Genomic DNA, 20410 nt, shown 5'->3' with positions numbered 1-20410 from the left:
CAGCTCAATTCTGCCGTTGGGCCATCTAAACTGCATATCTTCTAATCTGGCTTAAAAGGGTTCTTCGGCCCTAAAACGTCTTATGCTAGATAAGGATAGGGGATAAGATGCCTGATCGCTTGGGTCCCCCGCAATCTTCAATGAAGCACCCCGCTATCATCAGCCCCCGGAGCGAACATCGCTCCGGGTCTGATGAATCGACATCACAGAGCTGGAGTATCTTCACGGCTCCATCCCTGTATGTCACACTCCTCCCCCTCAATGCAAGCCTATGGGAGGGGGCTTGGCAGCTGTCATGCCCCCTCCCATAGGCTTGCATTGAGGGGGTGGAGTGTGATGTCACTTGGGGGCGGAGCTGTGACATCACGATACACCAGCCCCGTGATCGTGATTCATCAGACCCGGAGCGATGTTCGCTCCAAAGGCTGATGATAGCGGGGTGCTTCATGAAAGATTGCGGGGGACAACAGCGGCGGGACCCCCCGCGATCAAGCATCTTATCCCCTATCCTTTGGATAGGGGATAAGATGTCTTAGGGCTGGAGTACCCCTTTAATGAGGTCAGGCTGTGAGAGTGGGGCAAGTACTATGTTATGATAGCTGTATGCAGGTGAAAGCACACACACATGCAAAGGCCAATTTCCATGCAATGTTGCAGCAACATCATTTATACATTGGCGACTGCATGCTTTTTTATAGTGCCCTGTTTAATAGTTAGGTGTAAGTATGTTGTTGCAACTTTGATATTTATATATAAAACTGGCTTCAAACCATGTGCAACAATAATATAGGGACATCTTATCTTCCACCATTTTCCTTTACAGACAAATACAGGGGATCCACTGGTGTGCATGAACACAGATGGCACAGCTTATCTTCAAGGCATTTCGAGCAGTCTCTCATCCAGCGTCTGTCTCAGCTTCACTAGTATTGGGCAAACTGTGAGCTGGATCAACTCTTACATACTAAACTGATCAGAAGTTGGACAATATTTACACAGACTTCTCAGCAGCAATATTGTTCTATTATTATGAGAACATCTGTCAACAAATTGCTAATTACTTATAACTATCCCTGTCAGTTCTTGGGGTCCGCCAATCTAACAGTTATCACCTTATCTGCCTAGGTAATATGAATATTTTCCTTTAAAGGTTACTTTAAGCCAAGTGTACAGTGTATAGAAATAAAAGTATAGAAAGTTTCACAAGCTTTCTATTTATACATTATTCTGCTCTTTGAGGAAAGGAGAACAGAAACTAAGACTGACAGGGCTAAGGCTGGGTTCACACCACGTTTTGTTAAATACGGTTCCCATATACGGCTGGGAGGAGGGGGGCGGGGCTTAATCGCGGCACCCGCACTCAGCCGTATTCGGGAACCATATTTAATGTATGTCTATGAGCCGACCGGAGTGAACCGCAGCCTCCGGTCGGCTGCTTTTTCAACCGTATGCGGTTTCCCGACCGTAGGCAAAAACGTGGTCAACCATGTTTTTGCCTGCGGTCGGGAAACCGCATACGGCCGAAAAAGCAGCCGACCGGAGGCTGCGGTTCACTCCGGTCGGCTCATAGACATACATTAAATACGGTTCCCCTATACGGCTGAGTGCGGGCGCCGCGATTAAGCCCGCCCCCTCCTCCCAGCCGTATACGGGAGCCGTATTTAACAAAACGTGGTGTGAACCCAGCCTAAGCCAAATGCTTCTGTCCCTTCTTTTTCAATCAAAGCTATGTGAAGGCCCAAATCAATTCATGCATCTGACATGTCAGAAGTTTGCTAAAACGATAGGTACTCTCTCAGCTGCCCACAGTCACAGCCATCTGTGGTTGGGACTTTTTAACACGTCTGCCTGAGCTGAAGTCATGGCAGATGGCTCATAGCTATGTAGCACCTTCTGGTCACCTTTGCTGTACATCTTTAAAGTTGATATGGTGTCTATTACTCTACTATGGCTATAGCATGCTATAGGTGAGCATACAGCTACAATAATAAACAAGGAATATGACACAATCTGAGATATGGATTTTAAAGTTAATAAAACATTATAATCATCACCAGTATATATAAAAGGATAAATTACACTCACCAGTAATGGTTTTTCCTTGAGCCCATGGTGGCACCCCTGGAGAGACCACATTGCAGTTCATTGGAAAGAAAACAGGTAAGCAAGGATCTAAGAGCTCAGGCACAATCCTCTTTCTTTCTATAAACAGATCTCTGTCAATCTTCTGTTTTTGTTTATATACAGTGGGGCCAAAACCACCAATTGTGCAAGTTCTCCCACTTAAAAAGATGAGAGTCCTGTAATTTTTATCATAGGTATACCTCAACTATGAGAGACATAATGAGAAAAAAAATCCATAAAATCATTGTCTGATTTTTAAAGAATTTATTTGCAAGTTATGGTGGAAAATAAGTATTTGGTCAATAACAAAAGTTCATCTCAATACTTTGTTATACACCCTTTGTTGGCAATGACAGAGGTCAAATGTTTTCTGTAAGTCTTCACAAGGTTTTCACACACTGTTGCTGGTATTTTGGCCCATTCCTCCATGCAGATCTCCTCTAGAGCAGTGATGCTTTGGGGCTGTCGCTGGGCAACACAGACTTCAGTTTTCACTAAAACTCTCAAGATACATGGCTCCATTCATTCTTTCCTTTACACGGATCAGTCGTCCTGGTCCCTTAGCAGAAAGACAACCCCAAAGCATGATGTTTACACCCCCATGCTTCACAGTAGGTATGATGTTCTTTGGATGCAATTCAGCAGTCTTTTTCCTTCAAACATGACGAGTTGAGTTTTTACCAAAAACATCTATTTTGATTTCATCTGACCATATGACATTCTCTCAATCCTCTTCTGGATCATCCAAATGCTCTCTAGCAAACTTCAGATGACCTGGACATGAACTGGCTTAAGCAGGGGGACACGTCTGGCACTGCATGATTTGAGTCCCTGGCAGTGTAGTGTATTACTGATTGTAGTCTTTATTACTTTGGTCCCAGCTCTCTGCAGGTCATTCACTAGGACCTAGGAACTGGGATTTTTGCTCACTGTTCTTGTGATCATTTTGACACCACGATGTGAGATCTTGCATGGAGCCCCAGATTGAGGGAGATTATCAGTGGTCTTGTATGTCTTCCATTTTCTAATAATTGTTCCCACAGTTGATTTCATCATACCAAGCTGCTTGCCTATTGTAAATTCAATCTTCCCAGTCTGGTGCAGGTCTACAATTTTGTTTCTGGTGTCCTTCGACAGCTCTTTGGTCTTGGCCATAGTGGAATTTGGAGTGTGACTGTTTGAGGAGGTGGACAGGTGTATTTTATAATGAGAAGTTCAAACAGGTGTCATTAATACAGGTAACAAGTGGAGGACAGGAGACTCTTAAAGAAGTAGTTTTAGGTCTGTGAGAGACAGAAATCTTTCTTGTTTGTAGGTGACCAAATACTCATTTTCCACCATATGAGCAAATAAATTCTTTAAAAATCAGACAATTTTTTTCTCATTATGTCTCTGATAGTTGAGGTATACATATGATGAAAATTACAGGCCTCTCTCATCTTTTTAAGTGGCAGAACTTGCACAATTGGTGGCTGACTAAATACTTTTTTGCCCCACTGTATAATGCTTCTTATAAATACTTCTTTGTGTCCTTATTTTTTCTCTCTCCTAAATATACATAATAGAAATATCTATAAAGGCCAGTGCAAACATGCACTCAAGGAAAAACTATGATGTTTTGCCCTGGCCCATGACAGCAACCCAGATAAGTACATGCCTTGGAGTGGGAAACTACTGCATGTAGGACTTTTCTAACAAAGATCAGGCCCTCACAAGATGACAACTGGAGTCTATAATTTTGAAAAAAAAAAGTATGGTGGCGAGGTTACCAAGTAGCTACCCTGCATATATCTGTTCTATAGCATCTTGTAGAGTGGCGACCAAACTCTGTAGGTATTCCCTATCAGAAGCCGGATACGTGAAAAGGAAAGCTACCATGATAGCATTATAATAATTCCATCTGAAAGAGGTACAAAGGGGGACTGTGATTTGGCTGTAAGGACAAAATTAAGATACCAAGGAGGTCCTAGGTTTCAAGGTCAACCTGTCTACCTGCTGCCTTAAAGGGGTAGAAAGAGGGGTACTCCAGTACTGAACAACCTAACAAATCTTTTAACCCATGGATGCTCAGCTAACCTGTAGTCATACAAGGCATTTAGGGCTGATATTTGTTTACTTTTACTTTTGTTTACTTTTATAGCAATAGACCACAGGTTTTTGTCGAGCCACTGTTAAAAAAACCTCTAAAGGGTAGGGTCATAAGTAGCGCATCTGCAGCGTATTTGATGCTGCAGATGAGCTACTGACAGTCTGACTAGCTCTGGGAGTACACTGCGCATGCAACTTGCAGATCCCTATGTGTCTGTTCGGAGCGACGGACTGCTTCTATGAGCAGACAAAGCAGGATGCACTGGCACAGCAGGAGGCACACTTTAGAGACAGTCAGTACCACATAGGCAGCGTGGAAATTACAGGATCTGATAGGATCTTCACAATTTGCAATTGCCATTAAACCATGAAGTCTAGGGACCTGCCCTCAATGATTTCCCTCAGGGCTTTGGGAATGACTCCTTCTTTCATTACTGGGCAAATGTATCCAAAGAGACTCTCCTCTGGACACAAGAAATTTTACCTGTCTACCTTCTTGTTCATTGCCATGGACAATAGGTCTATATCTGGGCAACCCTATAGGCTAGATGTTTGTCAAAACTCTGAATGGGGAAGTTCCCACTCAGCCTGGTTTAGCTGATGCGTGCTCACCTCTACATTCATGGCTGCCCCCATAGATCTGCATTTGATTGAGCCTGCCTTGAGCAGGCTCAACCAAATGAACACAGATCACTGGATTTCAATAGAACTGCATTGATCTGTATGAGGAATCTAATGATTCCTCCTAATAAAGTGTATTAAAAAAAAAGTTTCATAAAAGTTTTAAAAAACACCCATGAACCCCTACCATATTAAAAGTTCATATCACCCCCCTTTTCCCATTTAAAAAAAATATGTAAACATAATAAAAAATAAACATATTTGGTATTGGCACGTGCGTAATTGTCCGAATTATTAAAAAATAAAATGTTATATCCAGTACGGTCAATGGCATTAACGTAAAAAAAAAAAAAAGCATATCACAGAATTGAGTTTTTTTTATGTTTATAACACCATAGCTTACAAAAAGTAAAAAAAGTGTTAAAAAAAAATCCGATCAATACCAAAATGGTACCAATACATAAGGCAGATTACGGCTCAAAAATTTAGCCCTTATACAGCCCGGTATACGGAAAAATAAAAAATGTTATAGGGGGTGAAGATTTTTTTTTTTTTAAAGAAAAACAATATTTGGTATTGGTATAATCAGGCCGACCTAAAGTATTAAAATAACGTGTAAGGTTGACCACAAGGTGAATGGCGAAAAAAAAAAGAAAACCCCCAAATTTAAGTACTATTTTGATTTTAATTATTTTGTCTAGTGGATTTTCATAAGGGACAAGTAGATTGTGTTCTGTTTTAGTCCCTTGGACAAGTTTTTTTTTTTTCCCCACATCCCATCTCCTATATTACAGAAATAGACACAATCTAAATAAGCCAACACATTAGCCATTTTTGTGCTTCTATCAGGTCAGCTTAACCCCTTGAAGACTGGGCCATTTTCATTTTTGCACTTTCATTTCTTCCTCCTCCCCTTCTAAAAATCACTTAAAATTTTCCACCTACAGACCCAAATGAGGGCTTGTTTTTTGCATCACCAATTTTACTTTGTAATGACATCAATTATTTCACCACAAAATCTATGGCGAAACCCCTAAAAAATGTATTTGTGGGGCAAAATAAAATGAAATTTTTTTTAAGCTTTTGGGGTTAAAGTAACATAAAAAATTTTTAGTTCTTATATTTACGCATGCGGCAATACCACTTTTTTTTTTCTTTTAAACACAAATTTTATAGTCCCCACAGAGGACTATTACATGCAATCTTCAGATTGCATACACTGTCATAACATAGCATTGATCAGACGCCGGGACCAGCCTGCTATGACCCGTGCTGTCATAGAATGGGAGTGGGATAAGGGCGTACAGGTATGGTCTTCGTCCTCAAGAGGTTAAAGGGTTAAGACCAATTAATGCAAGTAAACTACACTGCTCTAAAAAATAAAGGGAACACTTAAAACACAATGTAACTCCAAGTCAATCACACAATTTCACATGCTATTGAGCAAATGGAACAGACAACAGGTGGAAATTATAGGCAATTAGCAAGACACCCCCAATAAAGAAGTGGTTCTTCAGGTGGTGACCACAGATCACTTGTCAGTTCCTATGCTTCCTGGCTGATGTTTTGGTAACTTTTCAATGCTGGTGGTGCTTTCACTCTAGTGGTAGCATGAGATGGAGTCTACAACCCACACAAGTGGCTCAGGTAGTGCAGTTCATCCAGGATGGCACATCAATGCGAGCTGTGGCAAGAAGGTTTGCTGTGTCTCTCAGCGTAGTGTCCAGAGCATGGAGGCACTACCAGGAGACAGGCCAGTACATCAGACAAGGAGGAGGCCATAGGAGGGCAACAACCCAGCAGCAGGACCGTTACCTCCGCCTTTATGCAAGGAGGAGCACTGCAAAATGACCTCCAGCAGGCCACAAATGTGCACGTGTCCACTCAAACGGTCAGAAACAGACTCCATGAGGATGGTATGAGGGTCTGACATCCACAGGTGGGGGTTGTGCTTACAGCCCAACACCGTGCAGGACATTTGGCATTTGCTAGAGAACATCAAGGTTGGCAACTGGCGCCCTGTGCTCTTCACAGATGAAAGCAGGTTCACACTGAGCACGTAACAGAGTCTGGAGACGCCTTGTAGAAAGTTCTGCTGCCTGCAACATCCTCCAGCATGACCGGTTTGGTGGTGGGTCAGCTTTTCTTTGGGGGGGGGGGGGGCGCACAGCCCTCCATGTGCTTGCCAGAGGTAGCCTGACTGCCATTAGGTACCGAGATGAGATCCTCAGACCCCATGTGAGACCATATAATGGTGCGGTTGGCCCTGGGTTCCTCCTAATGCAAGACAATGCTAGACCTCATGTTGCTGGAGTGTATCAGCAGTTCCTGCAAGAGTAAGGCATTGCTGCTATGGACTGGCCAGCCCGTTCCCCAGACCTGAATCCGATTGAGCACATCTGGGACATCATGTCTTGCTCCCTCCACCACAGCCACGTTGCACCACAGACTGTCCAGAAGTTGGTGGATGCTTTAGTCCAGGTCTGGGAGCTACCTCATCATTAGCATGTCCAGGCATTGTAGGGAGGTCATATGGGTACGTGGAGGCCACACACACACTACTGAGCCTCATCAAAGTTGGATCAGCCTGTAGTGTGGTTTTCAACTTTGATTTTGATTCCATATCTAGACCTCCATGGTAAATTTGATTTCCATTAATAATTTTTGTGTGATTTTGTTGTCAGCACATTCAACTATGTAAAGACAAAAGTATTACATACAATTAGTTCATTCATTCAGATCTCCAGTGTTTCCCCGAAAATAAACCCTACCCCGAAAGTAAGCCCTAGCAGTATTTTCAGGGTGGGCTGCAATATAAGCCCTAGCCCAAAAATAAGACCTAGGCCAGGGGTAATCAACTGGCGGACCACGGTCCAGATACGGACCGTGGCCGCCAGTAATGCCCGGAGACCCGACCCCCCCACCCCGCCCTCCTTTGGCTTGTCCCATATCTCAGTGTTTTCCAACCAGGGTGCCTCCAGCTGTGGTCAAACTACAACTCCCAGCATGCCCAGACAGCATGCTGGGAGTTGTAGTTTGGCCACAGCTGGAGGCACCCTGGTTGGGAAACACTGCCATATCTAACTATCTATCCTACACCTTCATACCGTACGGAAGCTGCAGCGGGACCTCCTTCTGTTGCTTAGCAGCCGGGGGCAGGAACGTTGTCACTTTAAAACGTCGGCGCGTATGCACGGCCAATGTCACGGACGTGTCCTTGCCCCCGGCTGCTAAGCAACAGAAGGAGGTCCCGCCGCTGCAGCTTCCATACAGTATGAAGGTGTAAGGTATGGTAGTTTATTATGGCAGAGGGGTGGGGGGGGCACTGTGGGAGTGTGGAGGACGACAGGGGAAGGGGTGGATGGGGGGCTGTAGCAGTGTGGAGGATGGGGGGGCTGTAGCAGTATGGAGGATGGGGGGGGGGCTGTAGCAGTATGGAGGGGGCTGTAGCAGCATGGAGGATGGGGGGGCTGTAGCAGTATGGAGGATGGGGGGGCTGTAGCAGTGTGGAGGATGGGGGGGCTGTAGCAGTGTGGAGGATGGGGGGGGGTGCAGCATCCTCCACACTGCTACAGCCCCCCCATCCTCCACACTGCTATGAGCCCCCCCATCCTCACACAGCCCCCCATCCTCCACACTCCTGCAGCCCCCCCCCCATAAATAAATAAGCCCTACCCTGAAAATAAGCCCTAGTGTGTTTTTTTGGACTAAAATTAATATAAGACCCGGGCTTATTTTCGGAGAAACAAGGTAGGCTGTTTTAGTCTTTCCTTAAATTTTTTTTTTTGAGCAGCAGTGTATAATAATAATCCCCAAAACAAAAGGGTAGTGTGGTGACAGATATTTATTTACAAAAGGCAGAAAGGAAACGAGTTTGTGATAAAAGCAGAAAGGCTCAATGTAAAAATCTAATCATTGACCATCTTTCAGAAAGGTCATACAATCAATAATAAAATATTTCACTCAATAGTGATTGTTACTGCTGAACATAGCAAAGTAAAAAAGTAAGTGGTGTTCCACAGTATAAAAAATAGGTTTAATATTTGTACATAATGACACCACTAGTAGGTGTTAACCTGAGAAGATTGGGTAAGGCACACAAGACTTTACCATCCACAGTAAAACATGTAAACAAAAAGAACTTTAGCATCTTCCATGACAACATGCAGTCATTACTTAATATCGGGGGAGATTCATCAAAACTTGTGCAGAGGAAAAGTGGACCAGTTCCCCATAGCAACCAATCAGATTGCTTCTTTCATTCTTCAGAGGCCTTTTAAGAAATGAAAGAAGCGAGCTGATTGGTTGCTTTGGGCAACTGGTCAACTTTTCCTCTGCCAGTTTTGATGAATCTTCCCCACCATCATTTTACCGAGTCTGGACCTGTAGTAGTTCTGGCTGATCAGAAGAGATACTGAGGTCTTCTGGGGAGTGGAAATCTGTACGTGCTAAAGAATAATTAACATTATGACTATGTGCGTGTTCTCCTGTGGGGTTATAGCTGTATGGTTGCCCAGAAGCTGCTCCTGTTGGATACACTGAGGCACTTGCAGGAGGCCATGTCTCAGATGACTTCATGTGATGATATGGAGAGTAGACATCAGGGAGGCCTTGAGGTGGAGTATAATACTGCTGGACTGGGTATGATCCAGGAGGTGGATTGAGCCTTCAAACAGAAGCAGACAGAACACATTCGAATTCACATATAAAAATGTTTAACTATTACAAAATAAAACATGTGAAGTAAACAATGAATTAGACTATGGGGGGTCTGGGAAGTGGAACTCTTACTGATCCCATACATAGAAACAGAAGAGCAACTATGTATGTGTGACCTGCTCTACAATAAGGTTCAAGTCCAAGACTACCTTATTCTCAGGATAATTGAGGTTCAAATATGTAAGGGGTTCTCCAGCTAATAAAACATATCCCCTATACACAGGATAGGGTAGGAGTCTGAACACGGGGTGATGATTCGTTGATTTGCAAGATATTAGGAAGTTGGGGGGGGGGGGGGGGGGGAATTTACTGATGCTTGATACTAGGAAACTAAATTTGTATATTTTTCAGTATTTTGCGCAAAAATTTTGAACATTGCACAAAAATTTGGGGCATTTTTATGCCAACATTGGCAGATTTCCCTAATTTTATTTTTGTACCAGTGGAGCACATACAGAATATGCATCAGGATTTAGTTATCCAGTATATACAATGCATTAACACACTTTTTATGTTGCGGCCTAGTGCTAAAATAAAAATCTTGTTTTATAAGCCATCATTCTGCACTCAATACCCCATAATGACAAAGTGAAAACAGAATGTTACAAATCTTTGTTCATTTATTGAAAAGGAAAAACTTAACATTTTCCTGTATGTGAATGTACCATCACTTACTGTCTGGTTTGAGAGGCATTCCTTTCTACTGAACTTGCAGGGATGTATCTCCAAATTGGGATCCTTTTTAATGCCTTGAATGGCACCATCTGATCCACTCGTGTTAATAATAATTCTGAGAGGTCTAAGAAGAAACAACCACCCATACCAACTGTGTTCAAGTTAAGGAATCCATAACACAAACCCATGGATCATAGAAATCAGTAGATTCGAAGTAAAGTATACCAACCATTTAGGAAATTTTTTTGACATGTTAAAATTGACTTGATTGTTTGTGATCTACAGAGATGTGGAAATTCTATCGCCTGATGCCCGGGACATGCAGTCATTAAGCAAGCAGAGCTGCAGACAACCCCCTCTTATTTAAGCGCGATCGCTGGGAAAGGTGGGGGGGGGGTGTAATTTATAAATTATTGTTAGATAAATTTTGTGAGGGGTATTTGATCCCTGCTTTTACAAAATGTCAGATAGAAGCGAAAGTAGATGATGTGCAATGGAAGTCTATCCTGAGATCTGTCCCTAATCAGGCTCTAGGGGGGGGGACAGACTATCGCAATTATATATTTTACTACCTGAGTACCCGGCGTTGCCAAGTTTTTCCTTCCTAATCCTTGTTGGAGAGGAAAATCAACAAAGGAGGAAGCTTTTGACTTTATATCCCCAACCCCATATCCCGTCCTCACATCCTGTCCTCAGGTGGGACTGATTTGTGATAAAGATATTGTAAGCTGAATATAGAAGGGGACGTGGCTTTGTGGGACTGGGCATGATTTGCAAGCCAGACCGATGCACAAAAAGGGTAGAGAATAAAGGGGTGGGGCTTAAACAGTGGGCGTGTACTTGTAAGATGGGGTGTGGCTTGCAAGCCAGATTGACATTCACCAGGAGATGCAGAGTGGAGCTTGTGGTGTAAGGTACTGGATGCCCCATATACTTGCATTGGACTTTAAATAAAAACCAATTGTTTATATAAGGGTGTATGTAATGGTTAATTTAACTATCATATCTTTTTTTTTGACATATAAGTAATATATGTACCAGGTATTATTGAAATATCTTCAACCGTACGGAAGTTATGTGGAAACATACATTTCCCATGGATTTGCATGGGACTTTCAACAAAAACCCAGACCCTCACAAATGGGGGTAGTTAAGGGTTTAACCCCTTAAGGACTGAGCCCTTTTTCGCAATTCTGACCACCGTCGCTTTGCGAATTAATAACTCGAAAATGCTTTTACCGAATATTTTGATTCTGAGATTGTTTTTTCTTGACCTATTCTACTTTATTTTGGTGTTATTTGGTTATTTTCGGCATTACTTGCATCCTGTTTTGGTGAAAAATCCCAAAATGTCATGAAAATTTTTAACATTTTTCTAACTTTAAAGCTCTCTACTTGTAAGGAAAATGGATATTCCAAATAAATTTTATTTTTATTCACAAATACAATATGTCCACTTTATGGTGGCATCATAAAATGGACACATTTTTGCTTTTTGAAAAAGTTAGAGGGCTTCAAATTAGAGCAGCAATTTTCAAAAATTTCATGAAAATTGCAAAATCTGAAGGGACAGATGTTGCAAAACTTTACTTTCACTTTCATTCCCCCCCCCCCTCCACTGTAGTTTCCCTACCTGAGCCAGGATCCAGTAGTCTCCAGCGATGATTGGGGTTCCCCAGGCATCTTCTCCTCCAGGTACCAGCCTCCATCTTCTCCCCATGTTCCCCTCGACATCAAGGGATGGGCAGAACGGGGGGTTGCCATGGCAACCCACTGCCCTGCCCTGCCATTGGTCAGAATCAGTTCTGACTAACAACGTGCATTGGGGACGTCACTCATCAGTGCGCACAGTGACCGCGCACAGCAACAACGCCAAAGCCAGAATGATCGCGGACCCGGGACGGGAACAGGTAATTATAACACTGGGGATGGGGGAGGCGATGGGGCAGCTGTGGTGTTTGCTGAGGAGTGTGTATAGAAGCAAAGTGGGGACCAGATAACGCTATATGTCTGGTCCCCACTTTGCTTCTATATACATATGCCTCTGAAGCGCTGTCAATGATTAATGCAGTGGTCTCATACTTGCGGACCTCCAGATGTTGCAAAACTACAACTCCCAGAATGCCCGGACAGCCAACGGCTGTCCGTGCATGCTGGGAGTTGTAGTTTTGCAACATCTGGAGGTCCGCAAGTATGAGACCACTGCATTAATCATTGACAGCGCTTCAGAGGCATATGTATATGGATGCGCTGTGCAGGGGGCATATATAATATATATCTACATGCGCTGCGGGGGTATATGATAGCGCTGTGCGGGGTGTGTATATATATATATATATATATATATATATATATATACATACACACACACACGGGTATATGATAGCGCTGTGCGGGGGAGGGGGTATATATATATATATATATATATACACACATACATATACACACACATACAGTAACCCCCCCTGACATGCGATGGCCCCAACATATAATAAAATCGACATACGATGGCCTCTCAGAGGCCATCGCATGTCGATGTCAGCATCGACATACGATGCTTTTATATGTCGGGGCCATCGCATTAACTGCTATCCGACAGCGCAAAATGCTTAAGATGCTATCGGATAGCAGTTTAAGCATCTCGGGCAGGTTCGCTTACCTATTCCCGCTGCTCCGGGTCCACTTTGCGATCCTCCGGCGTCTTCTGCATCTTTTCAGGGGTCCGGGCCTCGCTTTCCGGCATCATTATTACGTCACTACGCACGCCGTGTCGGCGCAGCAGCGTAATAACGTCACCAGAAAGCGAGGCCCGGACACCGGAGAAGATGCGGAAGAAGCCGAAGGATCCCGAAGAAGACGCCGGAGCAGCGGGACAGCATCGGGAGCCCCTGGGACAGCATCAGGAGCGGTGAGGACCTGGTCCGGAGCGGCGGGGACAGGTGAGTAAAGCTTCCTATACTTTACATTGCACGAATCCCTCAACACACGATGGATTCGACAAACGATGGGTCGTTTGGAACGAATTACCATCGTATGTTGAGGGACCACTGTGTGTGTGTGTATATATATATATATATATATATATATACACATACATACATACATACATACACACACACACACACACACACACACACACACAGTAACCCCCCGACATGCGATGGCCCCGACATATGATCAAATCGACATACGATGGCCTCTCAGAGGCCATCGCATGTCGATGTCCGCATCGACATACGATGCTTTTATATGTCGGGGCCATCGCATTAACTGCTATCCGACAGCGCAAAATGCTTAAGCTGCTGTCGGATAGCAGTTTAAGCATTCTGGACAGGTTCACTTACCTATCCCCGCTGCTCCGGGTCCACTTCGCGATCCTCCGGCATTTTATGCATCTTCTCCGGGGTCTGGGCCTCGCTTTCCGGTGTCGTTATTAAGTCGCTGCACACGCCGTCCCGGCGCCACAACGTAATAACATCACCAGAAAGCGAGGCCCAGACACCGGAGAAGATGCGGAAGAAGCCGAAGGATCCCGAAGAAGACGCTGGAGCAGCGGGACAGCATCGGGAGCGGTAAAAGTTTAGCTTTAGGTAGAGTTGTACTTTTGGTTGATACAGTACAGGCATAAGTTTTGATGGCTACAATGTGTGTTCTGATACTTCTAAACATCTTCTAGTTGTAAAAGGATACAGGTAACTCCCACTAGAATAGCACATATGTTGCTAAGGATGGTGGCATGTGGTATAAAGAGGGCAGGGATTAGAAATAACAGTGGAATCGCCTTTGTAGGCACCATGAACCCAAAAAATATCAGTCTTCTCAGGTTGGTGCGTATTGTGAAGACGCTGATCATTGAAAAGGCAACAGGTGTAAATCCTTGGACTTTCACATCCTTCTGAAGGCTAATGCCTGTGGCAATAACAACCAGGTAAAGGAGTCCACTCCATACAGCAAACAGAGGAGTGAGTAAGCAGAACTTCACTGTGCCAACACTCTCTTCAAAGCCGCCACCAAAGTACCAGACTAACAAACAACTGCAGACTAGCGTTGGAAGATCCTCATGGAAATAAATGTACGTGATCAATCTGTGGACTGAGACAACAGTAGAACTTGTGACTTAAACATGAAAATTTACCGAACAACATTTATGCCTCATCCTTCATAATAAAAACGAATCTCTGTATAAAGAAATACATGTGGAAAAGATACTGATGTCACAAGCACACTAATGTGGATGATTAAATGACCCCTTATCATATGCCTGCAAATGAAGAGGTAACAAAGGGGCCTTTCAACTAGGAGCCACCCCTCTTAAAGCTATCACGCCCCCTCCTGTAGGCTTGCATTGAGGGGCGGAGAATGACGTCACACGGGGGCGGAGGCGTGACGTCACACGCCGCCTGCCCTGCGGTCGACCATAATCAGACCCGGAGCGAACACGCTCTGGGTCTGAGTACAAACGGGGTGCCGCGTGCAAGATCACGGGGGTCCCCAGCGGCGGGACTCCTGCGATCAGGCATCTAATCCCCTATATTTTGGATAGGGGATAAGATGTTTATGCACCGGAGAACCCCTTTAAGCAGAGCAAAGAGCAGCAGAAATGGCCTCTACTTTATAAAATGGCTGATCCAGCATGACATGGATTACCATTCATCATAGACCTCATTCAGGTAACACATGGCTCTACTGAACCACAATTACAAAATCATGGACCCTAGTAAATTCTTTTTAGCAGAACCATGGGGGGGGGGACTCAAGTTTTGTATCTGAAGTAAGGGGTTGCCACCTTTAATACATATTTCTTAGTAAAAAAACACTACCGTGATTATGAACAATGACTTACATACACTGCAAGGCTTCTATGTGGCCCTGTTCTTCCATCACTCCGCTTGGTCCTCCGTCCCTGTAAGCAGCCAGGTGGCTCTTCATCCATTCATGGCTGCCTATGGAGGAGCATGTGATGATGTATCTACACATCCTTCATTGGCCGCTTTGTATGGATGATGACCAAGCCGGGTGCATACAGGGACAAGGGACCAAGCAGGAGCGGAGCTGCATGATGAGAGAGAATGGAGCAACAAAGGCTGCTCACTGTATGTATAAGGGATATGTTCGTAATAACAGCAATGTTTTATTAAAACATGTTAACGTATCCCTTTCCTTAGCAAAAACCTTTTATATAATGTAGATAAAACCATTATATTTTGTAATATACATTGGTTAAAAAATGTGTATATTTTTTGGGTGAAAAAATGCTGTCCCTGTAGCTACTGTCTGTGTGTCTGTATAAGGAGTCCAAATACAGGAAGTGATAGCAGGACAAGCAGGGATCTGTCAGGCAACTGGCTTGTCTATCAGCCTGCTGTGTGAGCCGGGAGCGTGTCACATAGCCTTCCTGCACACTGGCAATAACTGCAGTAACAAAAATATACACAATTTTTTAACCAATGTATACAAATATACATATAGGCGGAGATTTATCAAAACTCGAGTAAAGGAAAAGTTGACCATAGCAACCAATCAGATTGCTTCATTCATTTTTGAAAATGCCTCTAAAAATTTAAAGAAGCGATCTGATTGGTTGCAACTGGTCAACTTTTCCTCTGCACAGGTTATTATAAATCTCCCCCATAATGGTCCCACCACTGGGGACCCCCGCTATCTCGCATACAGCACCCACATCTGGGAGCTGCACGCAGCGATGCAGCCTCGGAGTCTGTAAGGTCACGACTATTGGACCGAAGTACCGTGACGTCCCGACTCCACCCCTGTGTGACATCACACCCCGCCCCCGCAATGCAAGTCTATGGGAGGCGGCATGACATCCGTCATGCCCCCTCCCATAGACTTGCATTGCAGAGTGTGAAGTCACACGGGGGCTGAGTCGTGACATCACGGTACTCCAGCCCAATAGTCGTGACCCCACAGACTCCGAGGCTGCAGCGATACGTGCAGCTCCCAGATGTTGGTGCTGTATGCGAGATAGCAGGGGTCCCCAGTGGCGGGACCCCCGCAATCAGACATCTTATCCTCTATCCTCTGGATAGGGAATAAGATGTCTTAGGGCCAGAGGAAAAATGATAAAAATATTAAAGGGAATCTGTCAGATGAAAATCAGAGTGTAAACTTCAGGCAGTATTAAGGAGCTAGTGTGATCACAGAATACAGTCCTTTTTGTGCTGCTGTCAGTGCCTTTGACACTTACTTACTGCAGATTAAAGCATTTTTAACATTAAAGAGGTGTGACCACCCCCAATCCCTTCCCCCTCACTGTTTGACACAGAAATTGTCACCCACTTCTAAAAGGGACCCTAAGAAATAATCAGTAGGTCTATTGAGTTAATCCAGATTACTAGTACATGGTACAACACACTGCAGAATGTTTCCCATGCCCATACAATGCTGCCATGGATCTGATGACATTCTTCATTGGGAGACATATGGACATACAGGTCCAGGGTTTCCTAAAATAGAAGTGTAACCTCTGGAGCATTTCCATCACCCTAGACAAGATCAGCAGCAATGTCCGATCACTATGTAGGTTCTGACCAGAATCTCTCTCTCTATATAGACTGGGCCGATCCAAGTATTAGATCCCCATCAGCACTGATATCATGGCAGCCCGTGCACTGTGACTAGCCTGAGCTGAGGGGCTGTCACAGTGTAGCAGCAGCACCTCCACAGTACAGTCTGATGCCTACGGAAAATGACGTCAACAACCAACAGGTTGTCATTGGAAACTACTTTACAAGTCTAACAGATCTCTGAACTACTATCATTCACCCCTGACACGCTATCACCCGGTAGTTGTCCCTGGTAGAGGAGGTCATACATGAGGCGCTGCCCAGCACTCCAGCGTCCAGGTCCCATCCAGCAGCCGCCTCCCGGGTCAGTCCGGGGACAGATATCGCCAGGGACAGCACTATAGTGAGGACAGAGCCTGTGGTGAGGTGCACGTCAGGCAGCCAGGACAGGACAGTGCCCCACCAGCCCCTCGTAGTCCGCTCTTCCGCCATTGTTCCGAAGACCAGGTGTAACTAAAACATAGCTCAACTCCTGCATGAGGACGGTCTAACGTATGCACGTCACGTGGTCTTTCCCGTCACGTGGCGCCGCTCCTCGCTGTGTAGACGTAGCTGGACTGTATTGTTGTGGGTACTGGGCGGCACAGTACGATGGTCTCTGCATAGTTGAAAACCAATACAGTTTTTACTGTATGTGAAATATTCCACCTCAATAAACTGTCTCAGAAATCTGCACTGAAAAACCTCAGCACTGTGAGTGCAGGATAAATGGTGCAAAACACGGAACTGGCTTTACGTATACCTGGAAGGCTTCTCTGCGTCCCCCAGGCAGGATCTTGTCTGGTTTTAGGCTACATATATATAGCTGTCACCTTTTACTCACTCTGTGCAGTTATCTTTATTCGCCCTGTTCACACCACATTTTTAGCATCCTGTTGAAAAGGTACCGCCTTTTTTTCTCTTGATAAAAGTAACTCCTACAGGGGTACTCCACTGGCCAGCGTTCAGAACATTTAGTTCCGAACACTGTGTGCGCACTGCGAGGGTCGGCCACGGTCCCTCGTGGCAAAACTTTTTTGTTAAAATGAACTGGTGCCAGAAAGTTAAACAGATTTGTAAATTACTTCTATTAAAAAATCTTAATCCTTTTAGTACTTTTTAGTAGCTGTTTGCTACAGAGGAAAATCTTTCTTTTTTGTGTTGTCCACAGTGCTCTCTGCTGACACCTCTGTCCATGTCAGGAACTGTCCAGAGCAGGACAGGTTTGCTATGGGGATTTTCTCCTGCTCTGGACAGTTCCTGATACGGGCATCAGGTGTCAGCAGAGAGCACTGTGGACAACACAAAAAAAAGAAATTAAAAAAAATTAAAATTTTCATCTGTAGCAAACAGCTGCTAAAAAGTACTGAAAGGATTAAGATTTTTTTTTTAATAGACGTAATTTACAAATCTGTTTAACTTTCTGGCACAAGTTCTTTTAAAATAAAGTTTTCCACCGGAGTACCCCATTAATTTTCTAAATACTGGCCAGTGGAGTACCCCTTTAACCCCTTAAGGACTGAGCCCTTTTTCACCTTAAGGACTGAGCCCTTTTTTGCAATTCTGACCACTGTCACTTTAAACATTAATAACTCTGGAATGCTTTTACTTATCAATCTGATTCCGAGATTGTTTTTTCGTGACATATTCTACTTTAACATACTGGTAAAATTTTGTGGTAACTTGCATGCTTTCTTGGTGAAAAATCCCAAAATTTGATGAAAAAAATGAAAATTTTGCATTTTTCTAACTTTGAAGCTCTCAGCTTGTAAGGAAAATGGATATTCAAAATATATATTTTTTTGGAACACATATACAATATGTCTACTTTATGTTTGCATCATAAAATTGACGTGTTTTTAGTTTGGAAGACACCAGAGGGCTTCAAAGTTCAGCAGCAATTTTCAAATTTTTCACAAAATTTTCAAATTCGATATTTTTCAGGGACAAGTTCAGGTTTGAAGTGGATTTGAAGGGTCTTCATATTAGAAATACCCCATAAATGACCCCATTATGAAAACTGCACCCCCCAAAGTATTCAAAATGACATTCAGTAAGTGTTTTAACCCTTTAGGTGTTTCACAGGAATAGCAGCAAAGTGAAGGAGAAAATTCAAAATCTTCATTTTTTACACCCGCATGTTCTTGTAGACCCAATTTCTGAATTTTTGCAAGGGGTAAAAGGAGAAAATGTATACTTATATTTGTAGCCCAATTTCTTTCGAGTAAGCACATACCTCATATGTCTATGTTAATTGTTCGGCGGGCGCAGTAGAGGGCTCAGAAGGGAAGGAGCGACAAGGGGATTTTGGAGAGTACGTTTTTCTGAAATGGTTTTAGGGGGGCATGTCACCTTTAGGAAGCCCCTAGGGTGTCAAAACAGCAAAACAAAAACACATGGCATACCATTTTGGAAACTAGACCCCTTGGGGAATGTAACAAGGGGTAAAGTGAACCTTAATACCCCACAGGGGTTTCACGACTTTTGCATATGTAAAAAAAGATATATATTTTTTACCTAAAATGCTTGGTTTCTTAAAAATTTGACATTTTTACAAAGGGTTAAAGCAGAAAATACCCCCCAAAATTTGAAGCCCAATTTCTCCCGATTCAGAAAACACCCCATATGGGGGTGAAAAGTGCTCTGCTGGCGCACTGCAGGTCTCAGAAGAGAAGGAGTCACATTTGGCTTTTTGCAAGCAAATTTTGCTCTGGGGGCATGCCGCATTTAGGAAGCCCCTATGGTGCCAGGACAGCAAAAAAAAACACATGGCATACCATTTTGGAAACTAGACCCCTTGAGGAACATAACAGGGGGTAAAGTGAACCTTAATACCCCACAGGGGTTTCACGACTTTTGCATATGTAAAAAAATATATATATTTTTTACCTAAAATGCTTGGTTTCTCAAAAATTTTACATTTTTACAAAGGGTTAAAGCAGAAAATACCCCCCAAAATTTGAAGCCCAATTTCTCCCGATTCAGAAAACACCCCATATGGGGGGTGAAAAGTGCTCTGCTGGCGCACTACAGGTCTCAGAAGAGAAGGAGTCACATTTGGCTTTTTGGAAGCAAATTTTGCTCTGGGGGCATGCCGCATTTAGGAAGCCCCTGTGGTGCCAGGACAGCAAAAAAAAAAACATGGCATACCATTTTGTAAACTAGACCCCTTGGGGAATGTAACAAGGGGTAAAGTGAACCTTAATACCCCACAGGGGTTTCACGACTTTTGCATATGTAAAAAAAAATGTATATTTTTTACCTAAAATGCTTGGTTTCTCAAAAATTTTACATTTTTACAAAGGGTTAAAGCAGAAAATACCCCCCAAAATTTGAAGCCCAATTTCTCCCGATTCAGAAAACACCCCATATGGGGGTGAAAAGTGCTCTGCTGGCGCACTACAGGTCTCAGAAGAGAAGGAGTCACATTTGGCTTTTTGGAAGCAAATTTTGCTCTGGGGGCATGCCGCATTTAGGAAGCCCCTGTGGTGCCAGGACAGCAAAAAAAAAAAACACATGGCATACCATTTTGGAAACTAGACCCCTTGGGGAATGTAACAAGGGGTAAAGTGAACCTTAATACCCCACAGGGGTTTCACGACTTTTGCATATGTAAAAAA

At 43.8% G+C, this 20410-nt stretch overlaps 2 protein-coding genes across 11 annotated transcripts in view; one reads left to right on the top strand and one right to left on the bottom strand.

Moving 5' to 3' along the window:
* Positions 1 to 1253, top strand: part of LOC130355913 (chymotrypsin A-like) — a 211882-nt gene extending 210629 nt beyond the window's left edge. For all 8 annotated transcript variants that reach the window (XM_056556758.1, XM_056556760.1, XM_056556756.1 and 5 more), the window contains one exon: positions 824 to 1253. In XM_056556758.1, the coding sequence (XP_056412733.1) occupies positions 824 to 973 (150 nt within the window). In that variant the 3' untranslated portion in view covers positions 974 to 1253. The remainder of the gene's footprint in view (positions 1 to 823) is intronic.
* A 7897-nt stretch (positions 1254 to 9150) lies between these two features.
* On the bottom strand, positions 9151 to 17388 carry RHBDD2 (rhomboid domain containing 2). Of its 3 annotated transcripts, none has more exons than XM_056556749.1 (4): positions 17011 to 17388; positions 13918 to 14312; positions 10228 to 10378; positions 9151 to 9499 (listed from the first exon to the last, which is right to left on the bottom strand). In XM_056556749.1, exons 1-4 carry the CDS (start codon positions 17241 to 17243, stop codon positions 9202 to 9204), a joined length of 1077 nt encoding a protein of 358 aa, XP_056412724.1. In that variant the 5' UTR covers positions 17244 to 17388; the 3' UTR covers positions 9151 to 9201. The 3 variants fall into 3 exon arrangements, with proteins under 3 accessions (XP_056412724.1, XP_056412725.1, XP_056412726.1); XM_056556750.1 differs by having other exon boundaries at positions 13918 to 14319; positions 17060 to 17388; XM_056556751.1 differs by having other exon boundaries at positions 17060 to 17245.
* Between the last annotated feature and the right edge of the window lie 3022 nt (positions 17389 to 20410).

The sequence above is a fragment of the Hyla sarda genome, chromosome 2 (assembly GCF_029499605.1).
Source record: "Hyla sarda isolate aHylSar1 chromosome 2, aHylSar1.hap1, whole genome shotgun sequence".
Taxonomy (NCBI): Eukaryota; Metazoa; Chordata; class Amphibia; order Anura; family Hylidae; genus Hyla; species Hyla sarda.
This window is presented reverse-complemented; position numbering and strand designations above follow the sequence as displayed.

What these genes read in the sequence shown, in the direction of transcription:
- RHBDD2 (XM_056556749.1), bottom strand. Translation starts at nt 17,243, where the DNA reads ATGGCGGAAGAGCGGACTACGAGGGGCTGGTGGGGCACTGTCCTGTCC. An exon ending in CGGGTGATAGCGTGTCAGGG is followed by an intron (nt 14,313 to 17,010) that starts GTGAATGATAGT and finishes CTCAGTCCACAG; the next exon opens with ATTGATCACGTACATTTATT. An exon ending in TATTCTAGTGGGAGTTACCT is followed by an intron (nt 10,379 to 13,917) that starts GTATCCTTTTAC and finishes ACTTGAACACAG; the next exon opens with TTGGTATGGGTGGTTGTTTC.